At 49.8% G+C, this 24,650-nt stretch overlaps 1 protein-coding gene across 1 annotated transcript in view; it reads left to right on the forward strand.

The window, feature by feature from the left end:
- MTMR11 (myotubularin related protein 11) overlaps nt 1–24,168 on the forward strand; it is a 38,432-nt gene extending 14,264 nt beyond the window's left edge. Inside the window, exons 6-17 of the mRNA XM_053369383.1 lie at nt 142–220; nt 568–745; nt 1,920–2,007; nt 2,151–2,239; nt 4,053–4,183; nt 7,762–7,834; nt 8,683–8,753; nt 8,965–9,137; nt 11,538–11,708; nt 14,218–14,472; nt 16,799–17,080; nt 20,695–24,168. Coding sequence (XP_053225358.1) covers nt 142–220; nt 568–745; nt 1,920–2,007; nt 2,151–2,239; nt 4,053–4,183; nt 7,762–7,834; nt 8,683–8,753; nt 8,965–9,137; nt 11,538–11,708; nt 14,218–14,472; nt 16,799–17,080; nt 20,695–20,787 — 1,683 coding nt within the window. The 3' untranslated portion in view covers nt 20,788–24,168. The remainder of the gene's footprint in view (nt 1–141; nt 221–567; nt 746–1,919; nt 2,008–2,150; nt 2,240–4,052; nt 4,184–7,761; nt 7,835–8,682; nt 8,754–8,964; nt 9,138–11,537; nt 11,709–14,217; nt 14,473–16,798; nt 17,081–20,694) is intronic.
- The last annotated feature ends 482 nt before the right edge of the window (nt 24,169–24,650 follow it).

Below are 24,650 nucleotides of genomic sequence, written 5' to 3' on the forward strand. Positions count from 1 at the left end.
AAAGTAAAATATGCAGAAATGGCTCTGGCTGCTTTTGCCTCTGACCCTGCCCACCTCTGGAATACGGCCCCCAGAAGCTTGCCCAGAAGGGAACATGGCCCTCTGCTGGGCTTAACCCTCTCCCTGCCATTGCTGTTCTAGGTCTCGATGGCTATCGCTCAGGCCCACGAGAGCAGCACCAGGGATGGCTCCTACGAAGATGCCGCCCTGAAGAACTTGGGTGAGTCCAGCTGGCTGAGGGGGAGGCAGACACTGCTACCTTGAGGGTCGATCAATCCTTTGGATTTGGATTTGATATCCCGCTTTATCACTACCCGAAGGAGTCTCAAAGCGGCTAACATTCTCCCTTCCCTTCCCTTCCCTCCCCCACAACAAACACTCTGTGAGGTGAGTGAGGCTGAGAGACTTCAGAGAAGTGTGACTGGCCCAAGGTCACCCAGCAGCTGCAGGTGGAGGAGCAGGGAATCGAACCCGGTTCACCAGATTATGAGTCTACCGCTCCTAACCACTACATCACACTGGCTCTCAAGGCTTTCACTACACCTTATGCCTCTTGTGCCACTGCAGGGAACTGCCGGCCGAATCAGGAGGAGGAGGTGCTGGAGGAGGAAGAGGAGAAGAAGGAGGACGGGTCCCCAACCCTCTTGTTCCAGACCCTCCGGGACTGGGAGAAAGAGCTGCAGAGAATCGGGGCCACGGGTTGGCGGGTCAGCCCTGTCAATGAGCGCTTTGACATGTCCACCAGGTGTAATATATGGCCTATGGGGTTGGTTTTCTGGGGAGAGAGAGGTGGCGGGGAGGGACCCTAAATAGCACTGAGCCAGGTGTCACAATGGGAGTGTGACTCTGTTTTAAGGCAGCTCCCTGTGTCCCGAAAATTGGTGCTTTATTCTGAGGACGTGGGTGGCGCTGTGAGTTAAACCACAGAGCCTAGGGCTTGCCGATCAGAAGGTCGGTGGTTCGAATCCCCGCGACGGGGTGAGCTCCTGTTGCTCGGTCCCTGCTCCTGCCAACCTAGCAGTTCGAAAGCACGTCAAAGTGCAAGTAGATAAATAGGTACCGCTCCAGCGGGAAGTTAAAGGGTGTTTTCGTGCACTGCTCTGGTTCAACAGAAGTGGCTTAGTCATGCTGGCCACTGACCCGGAAGCTGTACGCCGGCTCCCTCGGCCAGTAAAGGAAGATGAGCGCTGCAACCCCAAAGTCGGCCACGACTGGACCTAATGGTCAGGGGTCCCTTTACCTTTTTAAAGGGGAATTTGCCAGGAACAAATCCAATCTGGACAAGCCAGACTGGATTGTTTAACTCAAGAGATTCAGATGAATCTACCTACTAGCCTCCTGCAACATACAGGGGAATATACTCTGCTACTAGCTCGCTAGCGTGAGTGAGGAAGCATAATATTTAATCAATATATCCTCCCCTACTGCCCACAGCATTCCCACAAGAACTAGAATATTAATTTATGCACAGGACAAGGGTCACAGCTCCATGAAAGAACATCAGCTTCGCATGCAGAATGGCCCCAACGACATTTCTAGGAATGATTGCTGCCCTTCAGTCTAGATAAGACTGAATGAGAGTGTTAAGTTGTGGGTGAACATATCAGACGACACAGCAATTCTTCAAACAGCTCTTGTTTATTCACAGGCCAGAACAGAACTGAACTGAAGGGCTCAGCCAGCCTGCTTATATAGAGCTCCAGTACAACGCAACAGTAACCACTTTCTGTAACTAGCCAATCCTTGAACATCACTTTCGATCCCTTATTTGCATATGTGGACCTGAACTATCTACAGTCTCCCCCTGCTGGCCCATGGTGAAAACTTCAGTACATAACAGAGAGGAACTCAAATGGTTTGGCTCTGTAAAAGGCTGCCTCCTCTTTCCCTTGTCAACTGTCTGCTTCTTCTCTCTGCAGCCTCCCCAAATACTTGTGGGTGCCCAGTTGGTTTCTGGACAATGAGCTGAAGAGGGCCTTTGTCCATTTCAACGAAAGACGCATCCCGGTGAGCGACCTGAACTTGCTTGGCTTGGGTGTGTGTGTGTGTGTGTGTGTGTCTTAAATGGCGTACATGACTCTCAACCCCCAAATCCAGCAAAATCCATCGCAGGGAATCCCATTCAGCTCCTTCCCTCTTCCACCCGACAGAGGCTGTGCTGGCATCACCCAGGAGGCAGTGATCTCCTTCGAGCGGCCAGCTTCCACCCTGATTCAGACCCAGAGAAGGAAGACATGAGGTACGATGCTGGGGGATTGAAGAGAAGGGGGGCTGTGTGAGAGACGGGGGTCCCTGCCCTCAAAAGCACTTCCAGTCTTGGGGAATTTCCAGGCCACTTTTATTTTTTTTATTACACCTGCCCACGGGCTTGCCGTTTTAAACACCACCTTGGAAGGTTTCGGACTCCACCTCTCAGAGATTATTTAGCGGTCATCTCTGTACTGCAGCAAGGGGTTGGGCTAGATGGCCCCTGGGTGACCCTTCCAGCTCTGCAAATCTATGATTCTGTATCAGGGGTAGGCAACCCTAAGGCCCAGGGGCCGGATGCAGCCCAAGTGAGGGCCAGTGTGGTGTAGTGGTTAAGAGCGGTGGACTCGTAATCTGGTGAACCAGGTTCGCATCTCTGCTCCTCCACATGCAGCTGCTGGGTGACCTTGGGCCCATCACACTTCTCTGAAATCTCTCAGCCCCACTCATCTCACAGAGTGTTTGTTGTGGGGGAGGAAGGGAAAGGAGAATGTTAGCCGCTTTGAGACTCCTTAAAGGGAGTCAAAGGCGGGATATCAAATCCAAACCCTTCTTCTTCTTCTTCTTCAATCGCCTTCTCAGTCCGGCCCATGGACGGTCCGGGAATCAGCGTATTTTTACATGAGTAGAATGTGCCTGTAATGGTTCTAGGGGTTGCTCGTGCGTAAATCGGTGCCAACACCTGGCTGGGTTGCCTGAGTGAACCTTTTCTGTCCGGACAGCCACTCACCCGTGGCTGTCTAAATCACTGGCAGAATCCGTCAGTGGGCGTTTCTTGAACTTCTTCCAGCAAAGAAGCTCTTTGACGCCTAGTCTCCTCCTACTCTCCCTGCGCGGAAGCCTTCTGCGCAAGAAGGGTGTAGGCAGCAGAGGACCCTCACTCTCCCCGCTGGTTCCCGGCAAGGAGTCATGGGACTGCCTTGCCGATTCCCCCATCTGCCCCCCTTCTCCACTGGTGCTACGCTGATTCCCTTCCCCAGAAGATGGGCTGACTCTCCCCATCCCGGGACGCTCTTTGGAATCCCTCTGGAGCTCTCTCTCTCCCTCCAGCCCTGATGGCAGTTCCCTGACAGTGTCCTTTTATTTAAAATGCATCTCTGGGTTATTTGTGGGGCATAGGAATTTGTTCATCCCCCCCAAAAAAAATATAGTCCGGCCCTGCACTAGGTCTGAGGGACAGTGGACCGGCCCCCTGCTGAAAAAGGTTGCTGACCCCTGTTCTATATACAAGGGGAAAGGGACAGGGAGGGAAGAGGAAAAACTCAAGCTCAGGCCTCGGTTCTTAGAAAGTACAGTGGTACCTCGGGTTACAGACGCTTCAGGTTACAGACTCCGCTAACCCAGAAATAGTACCTCGGGTTAAGAACTTTGCTTCAGGATGAGAACAGAAATCGTGCTCCGGCGGTGCAGCAGCAGCACTTCATTACCTGAAGTGGCGCTTCAGGTTAAGAACAGTTTCAGGTTAAGAACGGACCTCCGGAACGAATTAAGTACTTAACCCGAGGTACCACTGTAGTTCCTTGATAGAAAGGTGGCAGTCGAGGGAGAGGAGGCCTCTGGCACTGCTGGTCTGCCACAGCATAGCGGACAGAGGGAGCTCAGCTTCCCATCTCTCAAAGAATGGTAGAACTGTAGAGGAGGGAGTTGGAAGGGACACCAAGGGCCATCTAGTCCAACCCCCTGCAATGCCGGAACCACAGCTAACCCTAAGCCACTGAAGCATATATTTCTTAAAGGTGAGATTCAAACTTGTATCAGTTTGCTGGATGCTCAGCTTTGCCTCCCTCATCTCTCTCTTTCTGCAGGTCAGTGGAAACTCTAATGCTTGCTGGCCACCCCCAATGCGTGATTGTCGAGGTGACGGCGGACCTCCCCAGCCCCCCGGAGATCCAGCAGTCCTACTCCAAGCTTTGGAACCTGAGCCTCTGCCTTGCTGGTGAGAAGAGGAAATTGCAGTGGGGCCGCCCTCTTGACAGGGGTCGCTCTTGAGTTAGGGGAAGGGCTGGAGCTCTGGAAGAGCACCTGGCTTTGAACACAGGAAGATGCCTGCAGCTAAATCAGGCCAATGGCCCACCTTGCCCAGTAGCCTGTGCCCACAGCAGCCAGCCAGGTGCCCCAGAGGGAGACCCACAAGCAGGACCCCCAAGTACAAGAGCAACTCTCCCCTTCTTCAGAAGCATTGCTGCCTGTGTCATGGAGGCAGAGCAAGCCACTGTGGCTGGTTAGTCCAATCCTCTTTTAACACCAGCCTAGTTTCAAAGCCAGCGCTGGCTCCTGTAGCAGTGAGTTCCATAGTTTATGTATGTGGTGCATGAAGAGGCACTTTCTTTTACCTAATAATAATAATAATTTATTATTTATACCCTGCCCATCTGGCTGGGTTTCCCCAGCCACTCTGGGTGGCTTCCAACAGAATATTAAAATACAATAACCTATTAAACATTAAAAGCTTCCCTAAACAGGGCTGCCTTCAGATGTCTTCTAAAAGTCTGGTAGTTGTTGTTCTTTTGACATCTGGTGGGAGGGTGTTCCACAGGGTGGGTGCCACCACCGAGAAGGCCCTCTGCCTGGTTCCCTGTAACTTATCTTCCAAGAAAGACTGGAAGGATCCAGGAGAGGCAGAATTAGGGGAGCACAACCCGTGCGCATGAGGCCTCGGGGGCGTTGCAGGGGATGCCGCAACTATTAGCATGGAGCGTGAGAGGTGGTGGTGGGGCGCCAATTAGTTTTGCACTGCACAGGGTACTGCTGAAATTTGACCCGGGGGGTCTGATGCATGAAGACATTTCCAAGCAGGGCTAGAAAGGACTCCTGGTCTGGAAGCCCAGAGAGCCTCTGCCAGTCAGTTGTAGACAAGACTGAGCTAGATGCAGCTTCTGCTAAGGGTTACGTTCTCCGAGCTGCACAGGTGGCAGAAAACCTGTCCAAGACATTGATCTGAGCTTCAAACCTGGGTCAAACCACACAGAGCGTACCAATTGAGTCAAGGAGAGGGGATCATAAGGAGTCTCTCCCCCCTGCCGACCACCAGTTTTAGATAGTACAGTGGTAAAAAAAAGGGTAAAGGGACCCCTGACCATTAGGTCCAGTCGTGACTGGCTCTGGGGTTGCGGCGCTCGTCTCGCTTTATTGGCCGAGGGAGCCGGCGTACAGCTTCCGGGTCATGTGGCCAGCATGACTAAGCCGCTTCTGGCGAACCAGAGCAGCACACGGAAATGCCATTTACCTTCCCGCTGGAGTGGTACCTATTTATCTACTTGCACTGGCATGCTTTCAAACTGCTAGGTTGTCAGGAGCAGGGGCCGAGCAACGGGAGCTCACCCCGTCGCGGGGATTCGAACTGCCAACCTTCTGATCGGCAAGTCCTAGGCTCTGTGGTTTAACCCACAGCGCTACCCGCGTCCCACAGCGCAACCCGAGTACAGTGGTACCTCGGGTTAAGTACTTAATTCGTTCCGGAGGTCTGTTCTTAACCTGAAACTGTTCTTAACCTGAGGCACCACTTTAGCTAATGGGGCCTCCTGCTGCCGCTGCACCACCGGAGCACGATTTCTGTTCTCATCCTGAAGCAAAGTCCTTAACCTGAAGCACTATTTCTGTGTTAGCAGAGTCTGTAACCTGAAGCCTATGTAACCTGAAGTGTATGTAACCCGAGGTAGCACTGTACCTGGAGAGGTGTTGAGATGATGAACACCTCCGTACTAACCAGCCCTAATTCTCTCCCAGAGAGGCTCTACTGGGCTACGCGTTAATCCTTCTGTGAACGTTCCTGATGCTTCTCCAGAATGCTGCGTGACTCACAGGGTGGAGAGGAATCTTCCTGCCCTCCAGAGGCCACAAATGAGGAATCGGAATAAAAATAACACAAGATCTTTATTTTTTATATTTGCACAGCTGCCTCGAAACTGGCGGCTGACTCTTCCAGACCTCCGCTGGGGCTCCTATTTTTGGAGGAACGGCGCAGCTGGTTTCCTAGGGATTTCGAAGCCTGGCGCTCTATTCTTAGCCCTTCGGATTAGGTTGCCCCAAAGACAAAATAATAATGAAAAAGGCGGAATTCGCTCACACGAGAGGAAGGGGTGGCCATCGACCTGGGTAGTTTTAAAGTAAAGGTAAAGGTAAAGGTACCCCTGCCCGTACGGGCCAGTCTTGCCTGACTCTAGGGTTGTGCGCTCATCTCACTCTATAGGCCGGGAGCCAGCGCTGTCCGCAGACACTTCCGGGTCACGTGGCCAGTGTGACAAGCTGCATCTGGCGAGCCAGCGCAGCACACGGAACGCCGTTTACCTTCCCGCTGGTAAGCGGTCCCTATTTATCTACTTGCACCCGGGGGTGCTTTCGAACTGCTAGGTTGGCAGGCGCTGGGACCGAACGACGGGAGCGCACCCCGCCATGGGGATTCGAACCGCCGACCATGCGATCAGCAAGTCCTAGGCGCTGAGGTTTTACCCACAGCGCCACCCGTGTCCCCTTAAAGAGGATGAGGCAAATTCAGTGGCTGCTAGCTGTGATGGCTACGTCCTGCCCCCATTGTTGGAGGCAGTACAGTCATACCTTGGTTGACGAACGCCTTAGCAGTCGAATGTTTTGGCTCCCGACCGCCGCAAACCCGGAAGTGAGTGTTCCAGTTTGAGAACTTTCTTTGGGAAGCTGAACGTCTGGAAGGGCTTCAAAGACAACAACGACTACCAGACTTCTAGAAGACATCTGAAGGCAGCCCTGTTTAGGGAAGCTTTTAATGTTTGATGCATTACTGTACAGTGGTACCTCGGGTTACATACGCTTCAGGTTACATACGCTTCAGGTTACAGACTCTGCTAACCCAGAAATATTGCTTCATGTTAAGAACTTTGCTTCAGGATGAGAACAGAAATCGTGCTCCGGCAGCGTGGCGGCAGCGGGAGGCCCCATTAGCTAAAGTGGTGCTTCAGGTTAAGAACAGTTTCAGGTTAAGTACGGACCTCCGGAATGAATTAAGTACTTAACCCGAGGTACCACTGTATTTTAATATTTTGTTGGAAGCCACCCAGAGTGGCTGGGGAAGCCCAGCCAGATGGTCAGGGTATAAATAATAAATTACTATTATTATTATTATTATTATTATTATTATTATTATTATTATTATTATTCCACAGCTTCCAATTGGCTGCAGGAAGCTGCACCTTGGAAGTTGAACGGACTTCCGGAACGGATTCCGTTTGGCTTCCTAGGTACGACTGTAAATGCCTCTGAATTTTACTGGCAGTCACTGGTGGGGGGTTCACTGTAGCTCTCAGGTCCTGCTTGGTCTTCCCGTTGGAGAGGAGAACAGCTCTTGCGTTCAGTGTCAGCTTGACTGTTTTCCTTTAGGGCACTAGGTTGGCCACTGTGAGAACAGGATGCTGGGCTTGGCTCCTTTGGCCTCATCCGGCAGCCAAGCTCTTCTGGTGATTCTAAGGCACACCGATAAAAGTCTGTGCTCTGTTTTTGCACAACACGGAGCCCTTTCCTGTGTGCTCTCGATTCCCCTTCTAGATTCCTTCGTCTCGTCCTCCGATGAGAAGTGGCTCTCGAGCCTCGAAGGCACACGGTGGCTGGATCACGTGAGGTGAGCTGTGTCTCTTCCCACCCCCAGCCAGTCCCTCTGGCTACAGCGAGGACAGGCTCCCGTCTCTGCCTCCCCTTCTCTCTGTCTGAAGAGGCTCGGACAAATTTGTAGTGGTGGAAGGCGACTGAAGGCTGCTCGCCGTAAGGCCATGCTCCTCAGGTTGGAGGCAGAAATGCTTTTCTGAATGCTGGCTGCTTGGCACCACAGATGGAGAATCGCTCTTGCGTTTGGGTCCTGTTTGTGGGCTCCTCATGGAGGCATCTGGTGGGCACCTGGGGGAACAGGATGGTGAGGCGTTCCCAAAGTAAAGGAAGGATTGAACTCTGATTAATAAGAATACACACAGAGGCTTGAACCAGCAAGACTCTGGGAAGGGTGCGTATAATATTCTGTGTCTCTCCACCCTCCGGCCCAGGTCGTTTTATTCACAAAAGAACTTTTTACAGAGTGTTCGTAAGAACCAATCAGATTTCTTCTGAGCATTTCAACAAACCCCACGTGGGGACAAAGTTAAACTACCAAAAGTAATTAAGCACACATATTTCTGGGGTAAACAAAACAGAACTACAAAGGAGTGCATTTAGCAACCCCTGAGGTCATAAGCAAGCAATACACATGATAAGAAGGATGGCCAGGAAACAGATGATTGATAAAAAATCATATCAAAATAGTTTAAACCCATTCAACGCAATGCTTTCATTGCTGACACAGATGGCTTACTCTATATTTGTTATAATTCCTCATAGCAATCCCACCTGATCACTACAGATGGTGAACAAGATGGCCTCCCTTTGGCCTGATCCTGCAGGCTCTTATTGCGTCCTTTATTGCTTCCTCCTTCTTTCTAGGGTGTGCTTGAAGAAGGCCAGTGAAGTGGCTGTGCTGCTGGCTGAGAGAAGCCGCTCTGTCCTCCTCCAAGGTAAAGAGAGGGTTTCTTTGCTCTGTGTTTCTTCCGCAGAGGGGATACACTGCAGGATGTACGGTGTCCCCAATGGGACATTCTTCCAATGACAGTGAGATGGACCAACGCTGGTCTGCCCGCCCCCTGCCTCGGTGACTCCTGGTCACCTTGGAGTCTCCATCACCCTGAAGCTCCCCTTTCTCACCCTCCATTCATTTCCCCCTCCAAGAATCGGATGACAGGGACTTGAATTGCTTGCTGGCCTCCTTGGTGCAAGTCATTTCAGACCCACACGCCAGAACCATCTCCGGCTTCCAGAGCCTGGTCCAGAAAGAGTGGGTGGCGACCGGGCACCCGTTCCTGCAGCGCCTGAACCTCCTCCAGAAAAACGACCGGGATGAGGTGAGTTGGACCCCTGAAAATGGGGTAACCCCTGCATTTAACGGTGATTCTGGCATTGCAAGGGTGTGTGTGTGTGGAATTGTTGACCCTGGGTCTTCCTTCCTACCCTACAATTTATCGCTGAGGGATATCAGAAGCTGTTTCGTACTGAGTCAGAGCACCGGGTCCATCTAGTTCAGTATTGTCTACACTGAGGGCCATCGAATCTCCAGGATTTCAGACCAGGGAGTCTCTCCAGTCCTACCTGGAGATACCATTGGGGATTGAACCTCAACAAACCTAAAAGCAGCTTACCAAAAACATTGTTGTTGTTGTTTAGTCGTTTAGTCGTGTCCGACTCTTTGTGACCCAATGGACCAGAGCACGCCAGGCCCTCCTGTCTTCCACTGCCTCCTGCAGTTTGGTCAAACTCATGTTAGTGGCTTCAAGAACACTGTCCAATCATCTTGTCCTCTGTCATCCCCTTCTCCTTGTGCCCTCCATCTTTCCCAACATCAGGGTCTTCTCCAGGGAGTCTTCTCTTCTCATGAGGTGGCCAAAGTACTGGAGCCTCAGCTTCACGATCTGTTCTTCCAGTGAGCTCTCAGGGCTGATTTCCTTCAGAATGGAGAAGTTTGATCTTCTTGCTGTCCATGGGACTCTCAAGAGTCTCCTCCAGCACCAAAAACATAAAACAATAATATTATCAGTAAGATATGTTGTTGGCATCTGTTTGTCCGGTGAGGCGATGGAGTGCATCTCCAGGGATGAAGTCAAACTGCTGTGTTAGCAGCGCCAGTGACCTCCTCAGGGAATAAACATGGGCAATGTGCCTGGCGATGCCCAGACGACAAGACCCCTCTCTTGGGCTCACTGATGTGGTCCAAAGGAAAGCAGAGCAAGACGTTTGGCACCAGCTGGGCAGCAGGAGTTGCCAGAAGGAGGTGTATGAGATGCCATCCAACCATCCATCCCAGGGATTGGATTTGTGTAGGGTTTACTCCTTAGCATTTTCTTCTCCTGAAGATATCCCAAAAGGCAGCAGAGGTTTAGGATCAGAGTTTTTCTTCTCCTGGATGGGCTACCTTCCCAGGTGGACAAGCCCCATCTGCCCCTCACTTCCCTCCACAGAACGTGCAGAGACCGCCTTCTTGACCATTGGACCCACTACTGGTCTCGTCCACTCAATCCCTTTGCATGCAAGGGCAAGTCAACTCACCTGATGGTTTGAGTCCCATCCACTGCCCTAACCTGGTCTAGCAACAAAAATATGAAACTTTCATAGTCAGAATAACAAAAGCCTAAAAACGGATCAACACTTTCTAAACAGCTGGGTAAAAAGGTAAAGGTAAAGGGACCCCTGACCATTAGGTCCAGTCGTGACCGACTCTGGGGTTGCAACGCTCATCTCGCTTTACTGGCCGAGGGAGCCGGCGTACAGCTTCTGGGTCATGTGACCAGCATGACAAAGCCGCTTCTGGCGAACCAGAGCAGCGCACGGAAACACCGTTTACCTTCCCGTCAGAGCGGTACCTATTTATCTACTTGCACTTTGACATGCTTTCGAACTGCTAGGTTGGCAGGAGCAGGGACCGAGCAACGGGAGCTCACCCTGTCACGGGGATTCGAACCGCCGACCTTCTGATCGGCAAGTCCTAGGCTCTGTGGTTTAACCCACAGCACCACCCGCGTCCCCAAACAGCTGGGTAGGCTTGTCTAAACAATAGCATTTTTAGCAGGAGCCAAAAAGAGTGCAGCAAAGGTGCCCTTGCCTGGTGTCCATAGGCAGGGAGTTCCAAAGTGTAGGTGCTGCCACACTTTCATTCATTCGCCACCCATCTAGCTGGGTTTCCCAGAGTTAAAAACATGATAAAACATCAAGCATTAAAAACTTCCCTGAACAGGGCTGCCTTCAGATGTGTTCTAAAAGTCAGATAATTGGTTTATTTCCTTGACATCTGGTGGGAGGGCGTTCCACAGGGCGGGCGCCACCACCAAGGAGGCCCTCTGCCTGGTTCCCTGCAACCTCACTTCTCGCAGTGAGGGAACCGCCAGAAGGCCCTCGGAGGTGGACCTCAGCGTCTGGGCTGGATGATGGGGATGGAGATGCTCCTTCAGGTATACTGAATTTGAAAGATCAAATTCTTACAAAATGCAGAACGGGTATTATGTAGCCCCTGTAAGGGTGTCCCACCAATCAAAGTGGTCAAGTGATGCTTTAGTGCTGTGCTGCAGACTTTGCCCTAAAATCAAAGTAAGGTTCTGGTCCTCATTGTTCTGAGTAAGGTTCCCATGGAAAGAACACAGAAAGCCTCAGATGCTTCATCCCTGACCTGAAGCCTTTCTCCGTAGAGGAGGAGGAGAGAGAATAAATGTGCTCAGGGAAAAGAAATGGGAGCATCTCTTTTCCCCTTTTTGCAGTCGCCGGTCTTCCTGCTGTTCCTGGACTGCACCTGGCAGCTCCTGCAGCAGTTTCCTGGGTCCTTCCAGTTCACCGAGGCCTACCTGGTGGCTCTGCACGAAAGCAGCTATGTCCCATTCTCCAACACCTTCCTCTTCAACTGCCAGTGGGAGAGAGGGCGGAGGAACCAGGTGAGTTGCGCTTGAGGGACGGGGGACGGACACCCAGCCTGGCTTGGCACTTGTGAACCTGGGTATTTGAGCTTATATATTGTATTTCTGTGCCATTGCACGCAAACAGAATGGGATTTTTGGAAAGTAAAGCACTCCTCTCTCACCTCTTGACAGCAGCCTAGGAGCTGTATTGCCAAACCCTGGAAAAGCTTTAATCTTAATAATTCGGATTGCTGGTCCTCAAGGCTGTGATGGCTCAGGACTTCAATATTTGATTATTTGCCTTCTTCATCTTTGTTATGTCTGCACTTCTTTTCTTTTGCTTACGAATCGATAGCAATAAAAAAGGGAAAACAAGGAAAATAACTGCTTGGCTTTGAAAAGGGATGAGGGTGGGGCCAAATTTGCTGACTCTCTTGAGGACGCTGAGTGGGAAGGAGAGGCAAGATGACTTGAGCTGATCGGCCAGGGATAGCCAAAATTGTTAAATTGTGGGTGAACATATCAGACGACACAGTGATTCTTCAAACAGCTGTTCTTTATTCACAGGCCAGAACAGAACTGAACTGAAGGGTTCAGTCAGCCTGCTTATATAGAGCTCCAGTACAATGTAACTGTAACAATTTTCTAAAACTATCCAATCACTGAACGTCACTTTTGATCCCTTATTTGCATAACTATCTACAGTATCCCCTGCTGGCCCAGGGTGAGAACTTCAGTACATAACAAAAATGGTACTCTCAGGATGTTCCCATTTCCCATCACCATCATCCCCAAGTGTTGACACTGTGCCAGTCGCTGGAGCCCAACAGAATCTGGAGGGGGTGGCTGCTCTAGCCGTTCTCTCCTCCGTGGCCTGCCTCTCCACTCTAGGAATCAACTCCTTCTCTTTAAAGATGGCGGTCCTGTGGCCCTCCAGCTGCTTTGGAGCACAACTCCCACCATCCCCGGGTCATGGGCTGTGATGACCCATTGGAAAGTGGTGTCCTGCAACCTTTGGAAGGCGCTAGGTTGGGGAAGGCTGCTGAATCCATTCTCTTCTACCTGCCCGCGAACTGTCTCGCCAGAGTGGTGCATGCTCTAGTTATCTCACGCTTGGACTACTGCAACGCGCTCTACGTGGGGCTACCTTTGAAGGTGACCCGGAAACTGCAATTAATCCAGAATGCGGCAGCTAGACTGGTGACTGGGAGTGGCCGCCGGGACCACATAACACCGGTTCTGAGAGATCTGCATTGGCTCCCAGTACGTTTCCGAGCACGATTCAAAGTGTTGGTGCTGACCTTTAAAGCCCTAAACGGCCTCGGTCCTGTATACCTGAAGGAGCGTCTCCACCCCCATCGTTCAGCCCGGAGACTGAGATCCAGCGCCGAGGGCCTTCTGGCGGTTCCCTCATTGCGAGAAGTGAGGCTACAGGGAACCAGACAGAGGGCCTTCTCGGTAGTGGCGCCCGCCCTGTGGAACGCCCTCCCATCAGATGTCAAAGAGATAAATAATTACCTGACATTCAGAAGACATCTTAAGGCAGCCCTGTTCAGGGAAGTTTTTAATATGTAACGCTGTACTGTTTTTAATACTGATTGGGAGCCGCCCAGAGTGGCTGGGGAAACTCAGCCAGATGGGCGGGGTATAAATAATAAATTATTATTATTATTATTATTATTATTATTATTATTATTATTATTATTATCTTCTCTGTGGCCTGCCTCTCCTCTCTAGGAATAAGCTCCTCCTCTTGAAGGGTGGGGAAATGCTCACAATAGCCCTGTAGAGCATGGGTAGGCAAACTAAGGCCCAGGGGCTGGATACAGCCCAATTGCCTTTTAAATCCAGCCCACGGATGGTCCAGGAATCAGTGTGTTTTTACATGAGTAGAATAAATAATAATAATAATAATAATAATAATAATAATAATAATAATAATAATAATAATAATTTATTATTTATACCCCGCCCATCTGGCTGGGTTTCCCCAGCCACTCTGGGCGGCTTCCAACAAAACACTAAAATACAAGAACCTATTAAACATTAAAAGCTTCCCTAAACAGGGCTGCCTTCAGATGTCTTCTAAAAGTTTGGTAGTTGTTCTTCTCTTTAACGTCTGGTGGGAGGGCATTCCACAGGGTGGGTGCCACTACCGAGAAGGCCCTCTGCCTGGTTCCCTGTAACTTGGCTTCTCGCAGCAAGGGAACCGCCAGAAGGCCCTCGGGGCTGGACCTCAGTGTCCGGGCAGAACAATGGAGGTGGAGAATGTATCCTTTTATTTAAAATACATCTCTGGGTTACTTGTGGGGCGTAGGAATTCGTTCATTATTTTTTTCCAAAATATAGTCCGGCCCCCCCACAAGGTCTGAGGGATAGTGGACCGGCCCCCTGCTGAAAAAGTTTGCTTAACCCTGCTGTTGAGAATAGGCCACTATTGTTGCAACATTTCTTTGGCCAATAAAATCCATACAAGTGGAAAAGAAGAAATGCAATTTTTGGGAAGGATCGGTTTATCCACCGCCACCTCTCTCTCTCCCCACAGAACCGTTTTCTCACCCCGCTCTACACTCCCATCAACGGCTGGCGAGAACCCCTCTGCCTGGAGATTCTGGAGAAAGATGGCTACCCGGTCAAGGAAGCCACGGGGGCCTCCCTGCCCACCATCTGGGACTGGTCCTTGAGATACAGCCCCCGGCACATGGCGCGCTTCCGGAACCCCTGCTACAGGCGCAGCGGGAATGGCGGCAGCAATGGCGGGGCTCTGAACGGGAACTTCCTTCCCCAAAACATTGGCAAGGTTTGTGCTTGTTTGGGAAGGCATGGAGGTAGTTTCCGCAACTTGGGCTGGTGGATTCAGAGCCAGAGGACGTGTAGAAATCTTTGGCATCTCCCAGTCTGGTAGGGCACCAGGCTTCAGCAGCACCTTTCCCTGTTTAGATCTAACTGTGCGACCCACACGAATGCAGGAAGCTGCCTTTACAAGGTTCCAGTCCTCATGGTTCCAAAAAAAGGGTTGACTTAAGAAAGCAGGAAGCTTATATCTTATGCTGATCAAGCGATTGGGGGCCCATCTAGCTCAGAATTGTCTGCACTGACTGGCAGTGGCTCTCCAGGTTCTCAGATAAGAAGCCTTTTGGCCAGCACCACTCAGTTTCCCCATTTGAATCTGGAACCCTGTTGTTAAGAGTTTGCTCTTGTGTTGAGATCCCGCCTGTGGGTTTTCAACAGGCATCTGGGTGGCCACTGTGGGAAGAGGATGCTGGAGCTGATGGACCATTGGCATGATCCAGCAGGGCTCTTCTGAAGGAACCACAGAATCGGAAGGGGTCCCGAGGGTCATCTAGTCCAACCCCCTTGCAATGCAGGAATCTCAACACGTAGTCTCCCATCCAATTTGAAACTATACTGCTCTTACAGAACCTCCATGTCTAGAGACATAGAGTCTATCTGGACTTCTAGGGTCTTAAGAGAATTTGGCCACTGTGAGAACAGGATGCTAGCTCAGGATGCCAAGCTGGGATAGCTCAGAGAGTAGACAACAGCGTAAGCCTCTTAATCTCAGGCTTGTGGCTCTGAGCCCTGTGCTGGGCAAATACATAGATAATTTAGATAATTTATTACGGTCAAAGACCAGCTCGCATAACACAATAAAAACAGCGTTCATAAAGATAACATATACAATTGGAGCAGATTGCAGCAATAGCTCATGAGTTAAAATTGAGATATATACATACACCCGTACAACTGAGATTTGGGCTACCATAAAAAATTGACCCTGAGGCACCCCAAAGGGCGACTTCAGCATTTCCCTAGTAAGCTATTTTATTCTAGAGGATGATCTGGGCCTACAAATCTGGGCGCAGAATCTGGCTAACAGCCAGGTCGTCTTGTGATCTTTGCCTAAGAGGAGAGAATTAAGTTTAGACTTGTCTGAAAGATCGGCGAGCCTCTTCAGCAAAGGATCAATGGTGTCTCTACGGATCTCAACATAAAAAGGACATCTCAAAAATATATGTTCGGGGCTACCTATTTCCCCTAATGGGCAGGCGCAAAGTCTCTGTGCGTATGGGACCCTTCTATAGGAGCCTTCCAGAACCGCTAAGGGCAAGGCTGAGCTTCTAGCAAGAGTGAAAGCCCTTCTTGCATTTCTGGATCTGAGGAAATAGATATGTTGCTGGAGCAGCTGCGTATCTCCTGTTTTCTATGATTTTATAATCGGGGATCCCTTGTACAGTCCTGTTGTCTCTCTCTATGTTCACGATTCTTTGCCTAACCACGGATCTAGCTTGGCCCAGGCCCATAGTTATGTGGGTTTGGGGAGCAAGGCCCAGTTTCTGAATAGTGTTTAAGATTGCTGTCTGCCAGCCAGACTGAAACTGGTTGCTCAGAATCAATGGGGCTATTCCTCAGGGGAGCAGTTTCAGAGTTAGCCACTTACCTATTGATGTTAGACTAATATGAGCTTCGACTTTCATCATCCCTGTTTCTAGTCTGACCCATGCATTTGAAACGCATGTGCTGGGCAGAAGATTCCTACATGGCAGGGGGCTGGACTAGATGGCCCTTGTGGGTCCCTTCTACCCTTACAGTTCTATGATTCTATAAGAACAACAGATAAAAATTAAAAGATGAAAAACAAAACTATAAAACAGGGACATAGAATGCACAGTTGCACATGATTTAATATAACCAGGTCCAAGAAAAGAATATTTGTGTGTTTTTTGTGGGATGTGTGTTTTTTGTTTCTGTATTAAATAGGCAAAACAAACAAACAAAAACGAATATCAGCGCCATCTCGTTATCAAGTCTAGTTCCAGATTTTCCAGGCTTGAGATCAGAGTTGTCTTGAGACTGCTCCGGCGCATACGTACAGTATGTACTAAGGGAATGCCAAATCATATAAAACGTGTCTGGAGGTTCTAGCCCTCGTCAAAATCTCAAATTATGTGTAATTTTCTCCCTTAAAGCTATATTCCAGAGTGAGCGGCACACCAAGCGCCCTGTGTAATATTTGGGACTGTTTTCCAGGGAGTTGCAATTACTGTTTGAGCTGCCAGGATCAGATCCAAGACCTGGTTCCTTCGCTCTTCCGATGTTCTGAGCTTCCCCCTTACTTCCTCCAGATGGAAAACGCTCCTCCTGGGAAAAGGACCCTGTACTTGTTCTCCAAGGGCTCCCTCTCTCTGCAAGCCCACTTCTTCCCCTGGAAAAACGGCTCCCTAGCCAAGAAAGGCTCCCGCCGGTCTCAGGGGTCGGAGGCCCCCAGGGAGCAGGACAGGTCGCGGAGGTGCAAAACCCGGAGCTTCCTCCTCCATCACGACGGGCTGCTCCTTCTGCCATCATACGCAGGGCCCTCCATCCGCTTGTGGAGAAGGTGCTACCTTCGCGGGAGCCCGGAAACCCAGGTACGAAACAGCAGAGGCGTAGCACAAAATAACAGAATCGCGGGCAGGTTGAGAGGTGGTCATTAGAGAACCCAGCCTGCGTTCTGCAAAAAAAACGCTTCCTCATCTTTCTTGGGTTCAAAAAGTCCCACCATTAATAGAAGCTGTTCCACAAGCAGAGGGAAGCGATTTATTTATACCGTATTTTTCTGTGTATAACACGTCCCTGTGTATAAGACGCCCCCTATTTTTGGGGACTCAAAATTAAGAAAATGGGGGGAGATTGCACAGAGTTGCTGAGCTTTTTTGGAGGGGAATTTTTATCCTCACTCTGGACTATCTATGTATAAGACCTCCCATTTTTGACATGATTTTCTCAGGAAAAAAATCCTTGTCTTATACACGGAAAAGTATGGTATGTTCGTTCTAAAACTTTTACAGTTTGTAATCCCACCACAACTGGCCTCCTAGCAGCAGTTCAAATCTAAAATACTAACTAACTAAATAAAATGTCATAAAGAACTCCAACTTCTGAGAAGACGGACAGAAATGAGGCAGGAGGATATGTTGAACGACAACCCAATTCGTTAAATGTGTTTTTGGTTTCATTTACCTTATGCACAAAATGCCTCGAGGTTGAAGTTTAGAAGGCGATTAATAAACCAATGGTGGTGATGATAAAAATAATATAAATTAATGATAATTTCATGGGGTGGGGAGGAGGAGGTATACAGAGGGGCTAACAGGTAGGAATCCCAAGAGGTAGAGGTTTGCAGCTGTGTGGTGCCATCTAGTGTCCAAACTACTTTTGGATTCTTTTATAAAAGGGTTTTTTTCCTCATTATTACAGTATAAAGGTAAAAAAACCCCTGACCATTAGGTCCAGTCGTGGCCGACTCTGGGGTTGCGACGCTCATCTTGCTTTACTGGCCGAGGGAGCCGGCGTACAGCTTCCGGGTCATGTGGCCAGCAGGACTAAGCCGCTTCTGGTGAACCAGAGCAGCGCACAGAAATGCCGTTTACCTTCCCGCCGGAGCGGTACCTATTTATCTACTTGCACTTTGACATGCTTTCGAACTGCTAGGTTGGCAGGAGCAGGGACCAAGCAACAGGAGCTCACCCTGTCGTGGGGATACAAACCGCGACCTTCTGATCGGCAAGCCTTAGGCTCTGTGGTTTAACCCACAGCGCCACCCGTGCCCCTATTACAGTATAAGCACATATTATGCGGGGAGGGGGGGATTTCGGTTGCAAGGGTTCCATATTTACATGAAAATCTCGTATACCAAAACCCTTGGCGCTATGAGAGAGTATCCCCAGCACTTCCAGTGCTCACGTGCCGAAGGGTCTTGCCCAGCAAGCAAAGCAGAGAGCTTAAAAGCTCTTTCCGCGCCAGGAAACCCCAGGAGACACAGCACAAATAAGAGCTTTTTGCTTGGATGTAATTTGCACAGTTTCAATCAGCTGATCTTCAGCTGTGCTGAAGTTGCAGACCTTGCTTCTGAGTTAAGGACTCGGCAGCAGCCAGACCCACCGTTTTGCAAACAGTGATCCTCAAATCTACCGTCAGTTGTGGAAGCAGTGAGGGGGAAACCAGAAGATGAAGTGAGGACGACTTCCTGATGTTGATAGCTGCCTTTAGCAGCTCACGATTAGAAACAGATTCTTCACAGCTAGGTCTCCAGAGGCCGTCGTGCGCCACGTCTATTAGGCAGCCACTGTATCCTGCCCCTTCCAGCCTGCGCCAGTTCATTAAAAGAGGAAATAAAGAACAGGGATTTGGAAACGAGTTCTGAAGCAAACGTCCTGCGGGTGGAAATAGGAAGAAGGGATGCTAGACGCTTAGAAAATTATGCCTGGCGTAGATGCAGAAAAGTATTTCTGCCTCTCTCTTAACGTCAGGACTTGAAGTTGAACGTTGGAAGATTCAGGAAAGATTAAAAAGAGGACTTCTTCACATAGTACAGAGTCAAACTATGGAACTCGCTCCCCCAGCCATGATCAGAGGCAATATATGCCTCTGAATCCCAGTTGCTGGAAACTGCAGGAAGGGAGTTCGCTGATGTTGCCTTCAAGTCCTGCTTGTGGTCTTCCGAACAGGACACTTGGTTGGCCACCGTGAGAACAGGAGGCTGAACAAGATGGGCCTCCTTTGGCTTGATCCAAGAAGGGCTCTGATATATTCCTATACAAGGGAGCCAATTTAAAAGGAGGATATGAAAAGCCTCTCCCCCAATGCCAGCGGTGGAGCTTGCTGGTGACGTCAAGTCTCTTTCCGCTTAGCGCAGAGATGGAGAACCTTTCTCCCAGCTCGAGGGGCTGTCTCCTCTTCTTGCCAGTCTTCAAGGTGGGATAGCTCGGATGGTTACAGTGTGGTGCTGATGATGCCACGGTTGCAGGTTTGATCCCCGTAAGGAACAGCTGCGTGTTCCTGCGTTGTGGGGGGTTGGACCAGATGATCCTTAGGATCACATTCAATCTTATGATTCTGTGATCCCAAAGGTCACGTGTCTGTGGCAGGCAAAAAATGGGCGGGGTTACAGATGTAAACACTGCTGTTTCACAGAATCGTAGAGTGGGGAGGGACCAGGGGCGTCTTACCCATAGAGGCTAGTGGCGCAGAGCGCCAGGGCGCCAGGTTCTGGAGGGTGCCAGGGAAGAGGCGGAGGCAGGACGCGGCTCCTCCCGGCACCAGCTCGCTGCCCTCGCCCACCTCCGCCATGCCGCACCGAAGCAGCACTGCACACGGAGCCTCTGCTTGCCGTGGCCACCATGGCACGATGTGGCCAGCTGATCCGGGAGCCGCCATGTCCAACCTCCGCCTCTTCCCTGCTGGAGAAGCTGCTCTTCAGCCGCTGCCCGCCTCCTCCAGCCCTGCAAAGCTGGGCACGTCGCTGGCAGTGCCGCCCTCCCTAAAAAAGGTTGGCAACTCTGGGAAACGGTGGGGTGGGGGAGGCGGAGGAATCTTTGCAACACGGCACCAGAGATGCTTAAGACGGCCCTGGGTGGGACTGCCAAGGGTCATCTCATCCAGTCCCCTGTCCAGTAGGGAGGGACCGCCCCACGGAGGACCTTAAGGTCAATAAATAGCAACACCCTAGAGGTCCCGGGCGCTAAAGAAGTCAGATTAGCCTCAAACAGAGCCAGGGCCTTTTCAACACTGGCTCCGGCCTGGTGGAACGCTCTGTCTCGTGAGACCAGGGCTCTGCAGGATCTGATTTCTTTCCGCAGGACCTGTAAGACAGAGTTGTTCTGCCTGGCCTTTGGCTTGGAATCAATTTGATAACCTCCCCCTCTTCTTTTTTCCTTTCTCCTTCTGTGATGAAACTCTTATTTGGGGACTTCCCTGGCTTTTTTCTGGCCCACGTAGGACCAGTTTGGATAGTTTCTACTGAAAGGAGGCTGCATTTTAACGTTGTACTTAATCTTGCTTTTAAGTTGTATTTTAATCGATTGTTTTTACCTAGTGTTAGCCGCCCTGAGCCCGGTCTTGGCTGGGGAGGGCAGGGTATAAATAAAATTTATTATTACTATTCTTATTCTTAATTCCACAGCTAGGAAGTCCTGTCTGCTGCTGTTACAATGTGGTTTAGGCATTGCTTTTGTAGAAACAGCAGTCTTGCCTTTCTTTTCAGGCTGGTCTCTTTGCTCCCAGCATTGTGGGCCTCACTGAGGAACTGGACCTGCTCCAAGAGCGGCTGAACTACTGGCAAGCCAGAGGAAGCTAGCGGCACGATGCTCGAGAAGGCCGAAGCATTCCATGCAGAGCCCACGCAGACTGCCTGGAGCTCCCTCCTGCCACCCCATCAAGAACGGGGCGGGTCCTCAGCGTATCCAACGCAGACCTGGTGCATCCCGCTTCCCAAGAAGAGACAGCAGTTCAATATGCACATTTCAGAGATTCGCAGAATCGTCGAGTTGGAAGGGACCCCAAGGGTCATCCAGTCCAACCCCCTGCAATTTTCACAGAGCTCCATTTGGAAGTCTTACCCAGTTGGCAGAAAACTGATGCACTCAGGCTATGGGATTGATGTTTGTGGCTGGACAACCGTGCCCCGAATCATCGGAAGTGTCTGTTCTGAAGTTGCCTGGCCCAGCAAACAGATCTTATTGACCCACCTGCGGTTCTGTCCTGAATTTATATTCGCCCCAAATGTTCTGTTTTGATTGCAAAGCGACGTGGGGCTTAATATCGCTGCGATATTGGGTGCCTGCCATCAGGTGTTTGCTTTGTCTTTTTTTTTTTAATTAAAAAACTTATTAAAGCCGCATACATTTATGTGGCTCCCCCCAAAGAATCTTGGGAAATGTAGTTTGTCAGGTGCACTAAAGATCACCAACTACAGTTCCCAGGATTCTTTGGGAGAAGTCATGTGCCTTAAATGTGTGACGTGTCACTAATCCAGATTAAATTTGGTGGGGAGGGGGGCCAGCGGGGAATAACATGGGCCGCTGGCATTCTGATGTTGCTATCATGATGCCCCCCCCAAAGGCCTGAATGCTTGAGGAGCAACCATCCCATAATAAACACCTGCCTGGAAGTGCCTGGAAGCTCAGAGTGGGCTGACCAGCTCTGTGTAGTCTGCTTTACTCTCTCTGCCTCCTAGAACCCACCAAGGGGTATTGACCTATATGTCCCCAAAATGTCCAGTTTTCGTAAGACTTAAAACGTGGGGTAGCCAATGCGGTTCCCTCCAGATGTTGGTGGGCTTCGGCTCTCGCTGTCATCCCTAACCACTTGTTGCACTGGCTGCTGCAGCTGCGAGGGGGCTTGGAGATGAACAACATCTTGAGAGCACCACAGGAGGCAGTGATGGCCCCCAGCCCAGATGGCTTTAAAAGAGGATTAAACACGCTCATGGAGGAGAGAGTTATCGAGGGCTACTAGGCAGGATATAGGGACGCGGGTGGCACTTTGGGTTAAACCACAGAGCCTAGGAATTGCCGATCAGAAGGTCGGCGGTTCGAATCCCCGCGACTGGATGAGCTCCCGTTGCTCGGTTCCAGCTCCTGCCAACCTAGCAGTTTGAAAGCATGTCAAAGTGCAAGTAGATAAATAGGTACCACTCCGGCAGGAAGGTAAACGGCGTTTCCGTGCGCTGCTCTGGTTCGCCAGAAGTGGCTTAGTCATGCTGGCCACATGCTGTACGCTGGCTCCCTCAGCCAATAAAGCGAGATGAGCGCCACAACCCCAGAGTCGGCCACAACTGGACCTAATGGTCAGGGCTCCCTTTACCTTTTCCTTTACTAGCCAGGATGGCTATGCTCTGCCTCTGTAGCTGGAGGAAGAAATGCCTCTGAACCCCAGTTGCTGGAGACCACAGGAGGGGGCAATGCGATTGTGCTTAAATCCGGCTTGTGGGTTCATTGGAGGCATCTGGTTATGAGAACAGGATTCTGAACCAGGTGAGCCTCCTTGGCCTCATCCAGAAGACTCTTCTTGCACAGAATATCTGCTTCGTCCAGGCATATTTGCAAGCGTCAGGCAGCCCATGAGAAATTGGCTAGTGGACCGGCACCTCCTTCAGTCCCTAGACTGCAGTGTTAGGCATGAGCTTTCCTTTGCAGTCTGTAAAAAACCAAACAAGAACCCTGGAGTATTAGAATCTTGCTCTTCTTTGTAGGGGAATAGAAGTGAAATGTTGTTCCTCCTCTATCAGAGATGGTGGGGTGACTTTTCCTTTTCAACTGTTGCCGAGTAATCAATATTTTGATGCTTTGGGATCCAGTGCTGAGCGGGCCCAAACCTCATTAGATCTGCATCCACAAGGCTGCAACAAGGGCTTGCAAATAAGTTTGAACAAACTTTGGAAAGTGAAACGTTCAGGAGGATTCTCCCAACAGGCAGATTTTTATTTCCTGCCAAGCTGAGCAATAAATCTAATGGCCTCAAAGCTCTGGACAGAACTGACGGGAAGCTTTATTATTATTATTAAACTGGGAAATCATGCTTTCGCAATCTGTAAACCAGATTTTCTGGCCAGTTCTGGGGTACATACACACCCCAGTTCTTCTTTAGCACTTTCTGTGGTCATTTCCGCAGTCACTTTTTTTTTAAAAAAAGTTTGGTGTGGAAGATAAGAGGTGCCAAAACAGATGTTCAGAGAAGCTTTTTTTTAATATAGCACTTATTGAGAAATGGCATGTTATGTATGTGAGAGAAATCCCATCCCCTGCCTCTAGCCTGCTTACTGGCCTGAGATATTGCCCTGTGGTTAAATAAAGGGACCACCCTGGTTGCAAACAGGACAATGAATTAAAAAAGAGCTGGTCTGCTCCAACAAATTATTGTCCCCTAGGCAGAAATGGTGGAATTTTCTGCTGTGTGTACTGTTCAGAAATGAAAGAACATGGTACAGCTGTGTGCATGTATTGGAGAGTCCTCTAAAGGGCTTTATCCCAAAATCACAGAATTGTAGAGTTGGAAGAGACTCCAAGGACCATTCTAGTCCAATTCTCTGCAATCACAGATAAAGCATCCATGACAGAGGGTCACCCAACCTCTGCTTAAAAACCTCCAAGGAAGGAGAGTTTGCCACCTTCCAAGGGAGTCCGTTCCACTGTAAAACAGTTGCTGCTGCTGCCACTCCATACTCAAGAATAGGTTTTCCCGAGGCTTGTTAAAAAACAGGAGCCCCCCCCCATCCTGGAAATTCATTAACAGTGTTCGTCAGGCAGCATTCAATGTTGCTTTATATGTCTGGTATCTATAAATCATCAAAGCGGAGTCCTTCGGTACGCCGTTGCCTGGGAACGCCGAAATGCGATGCTGGTACTTAGGAACTTAATACGTCTCTCCATCCATTTCTGTATATTATGTTTGCACTGTCTTGTTGTCGTGTTCCTTCAATGTGTTTTTTCCCTTCACTAACAGGAGAAAATCCATAGTGGGAAAGTATTTCCATTTAAGATATATGGTTTTTGTGTTTTTTTCCTTTTGCCCCCAAGCAAAGGGGGTTAAAATGCTGCTGTTACATATTTGCTGTTAAATGTTTCCATTTCCATTTTATAAGCTTCGGTCCAGAAGCCTTTTAGAGCTAATGAGGAAACAAGCAGTTTTAAGCTAAAGAACAATTTCAAATAAATAAATAAGTACCTTGAGAATACAATTCTCAGGTAATTGTAAATGGATTTGCTCCCAGGGACATTTGTAAGTTGGAGGAAAAGCGCCCCCCTCCCCATCCTTTGGCTACAAACTGTCCTACAGCTGTTTTAAGGGGATAATATATGGTCAGGGCTTGTGACACTGCAGCCTTCTCTCCTTAAACAGACACGAGATGAAAAGAAAGAAAAGAACCCCCTTTATGCATCCCAGATGCTGAGGAAAAAACAACACTGGACTGTTGCATTCACAAGCCCTGTTTGTGGACTTCCCAGAAGCACCTGGCTTTCTGCTGCTGGGGAAAATATATTTGTTTGTTGATTCATTTATTTATTTACGGCATTTGCCACTGGGATTTTCAGCCCCAAAGTCTCCCGGAGTGGTTTACGCACTATCAATTGAAACAAGAGTCCCTGGTGCCCACAGGCTTATAACCTTTTTAAAACAAAAAACAAAACATAACTACGACATACAAGGGTAAAAGGCCAT

Source organism: Podarcis raffonei, chromosome 16 (assembly GCF_027172205.1).
Source record: "Podarcis raffonei isolate rPodRaf1 chromosome 16, rPodRaf1.pri, whole genome shotgun sequence".
Taxonomy (NCBI): Eukaryota; Metazoa; Chordata; class Lepidosauria; order Squamata; family Lacertidae; genus Podarcis; species Podarcis raffonei.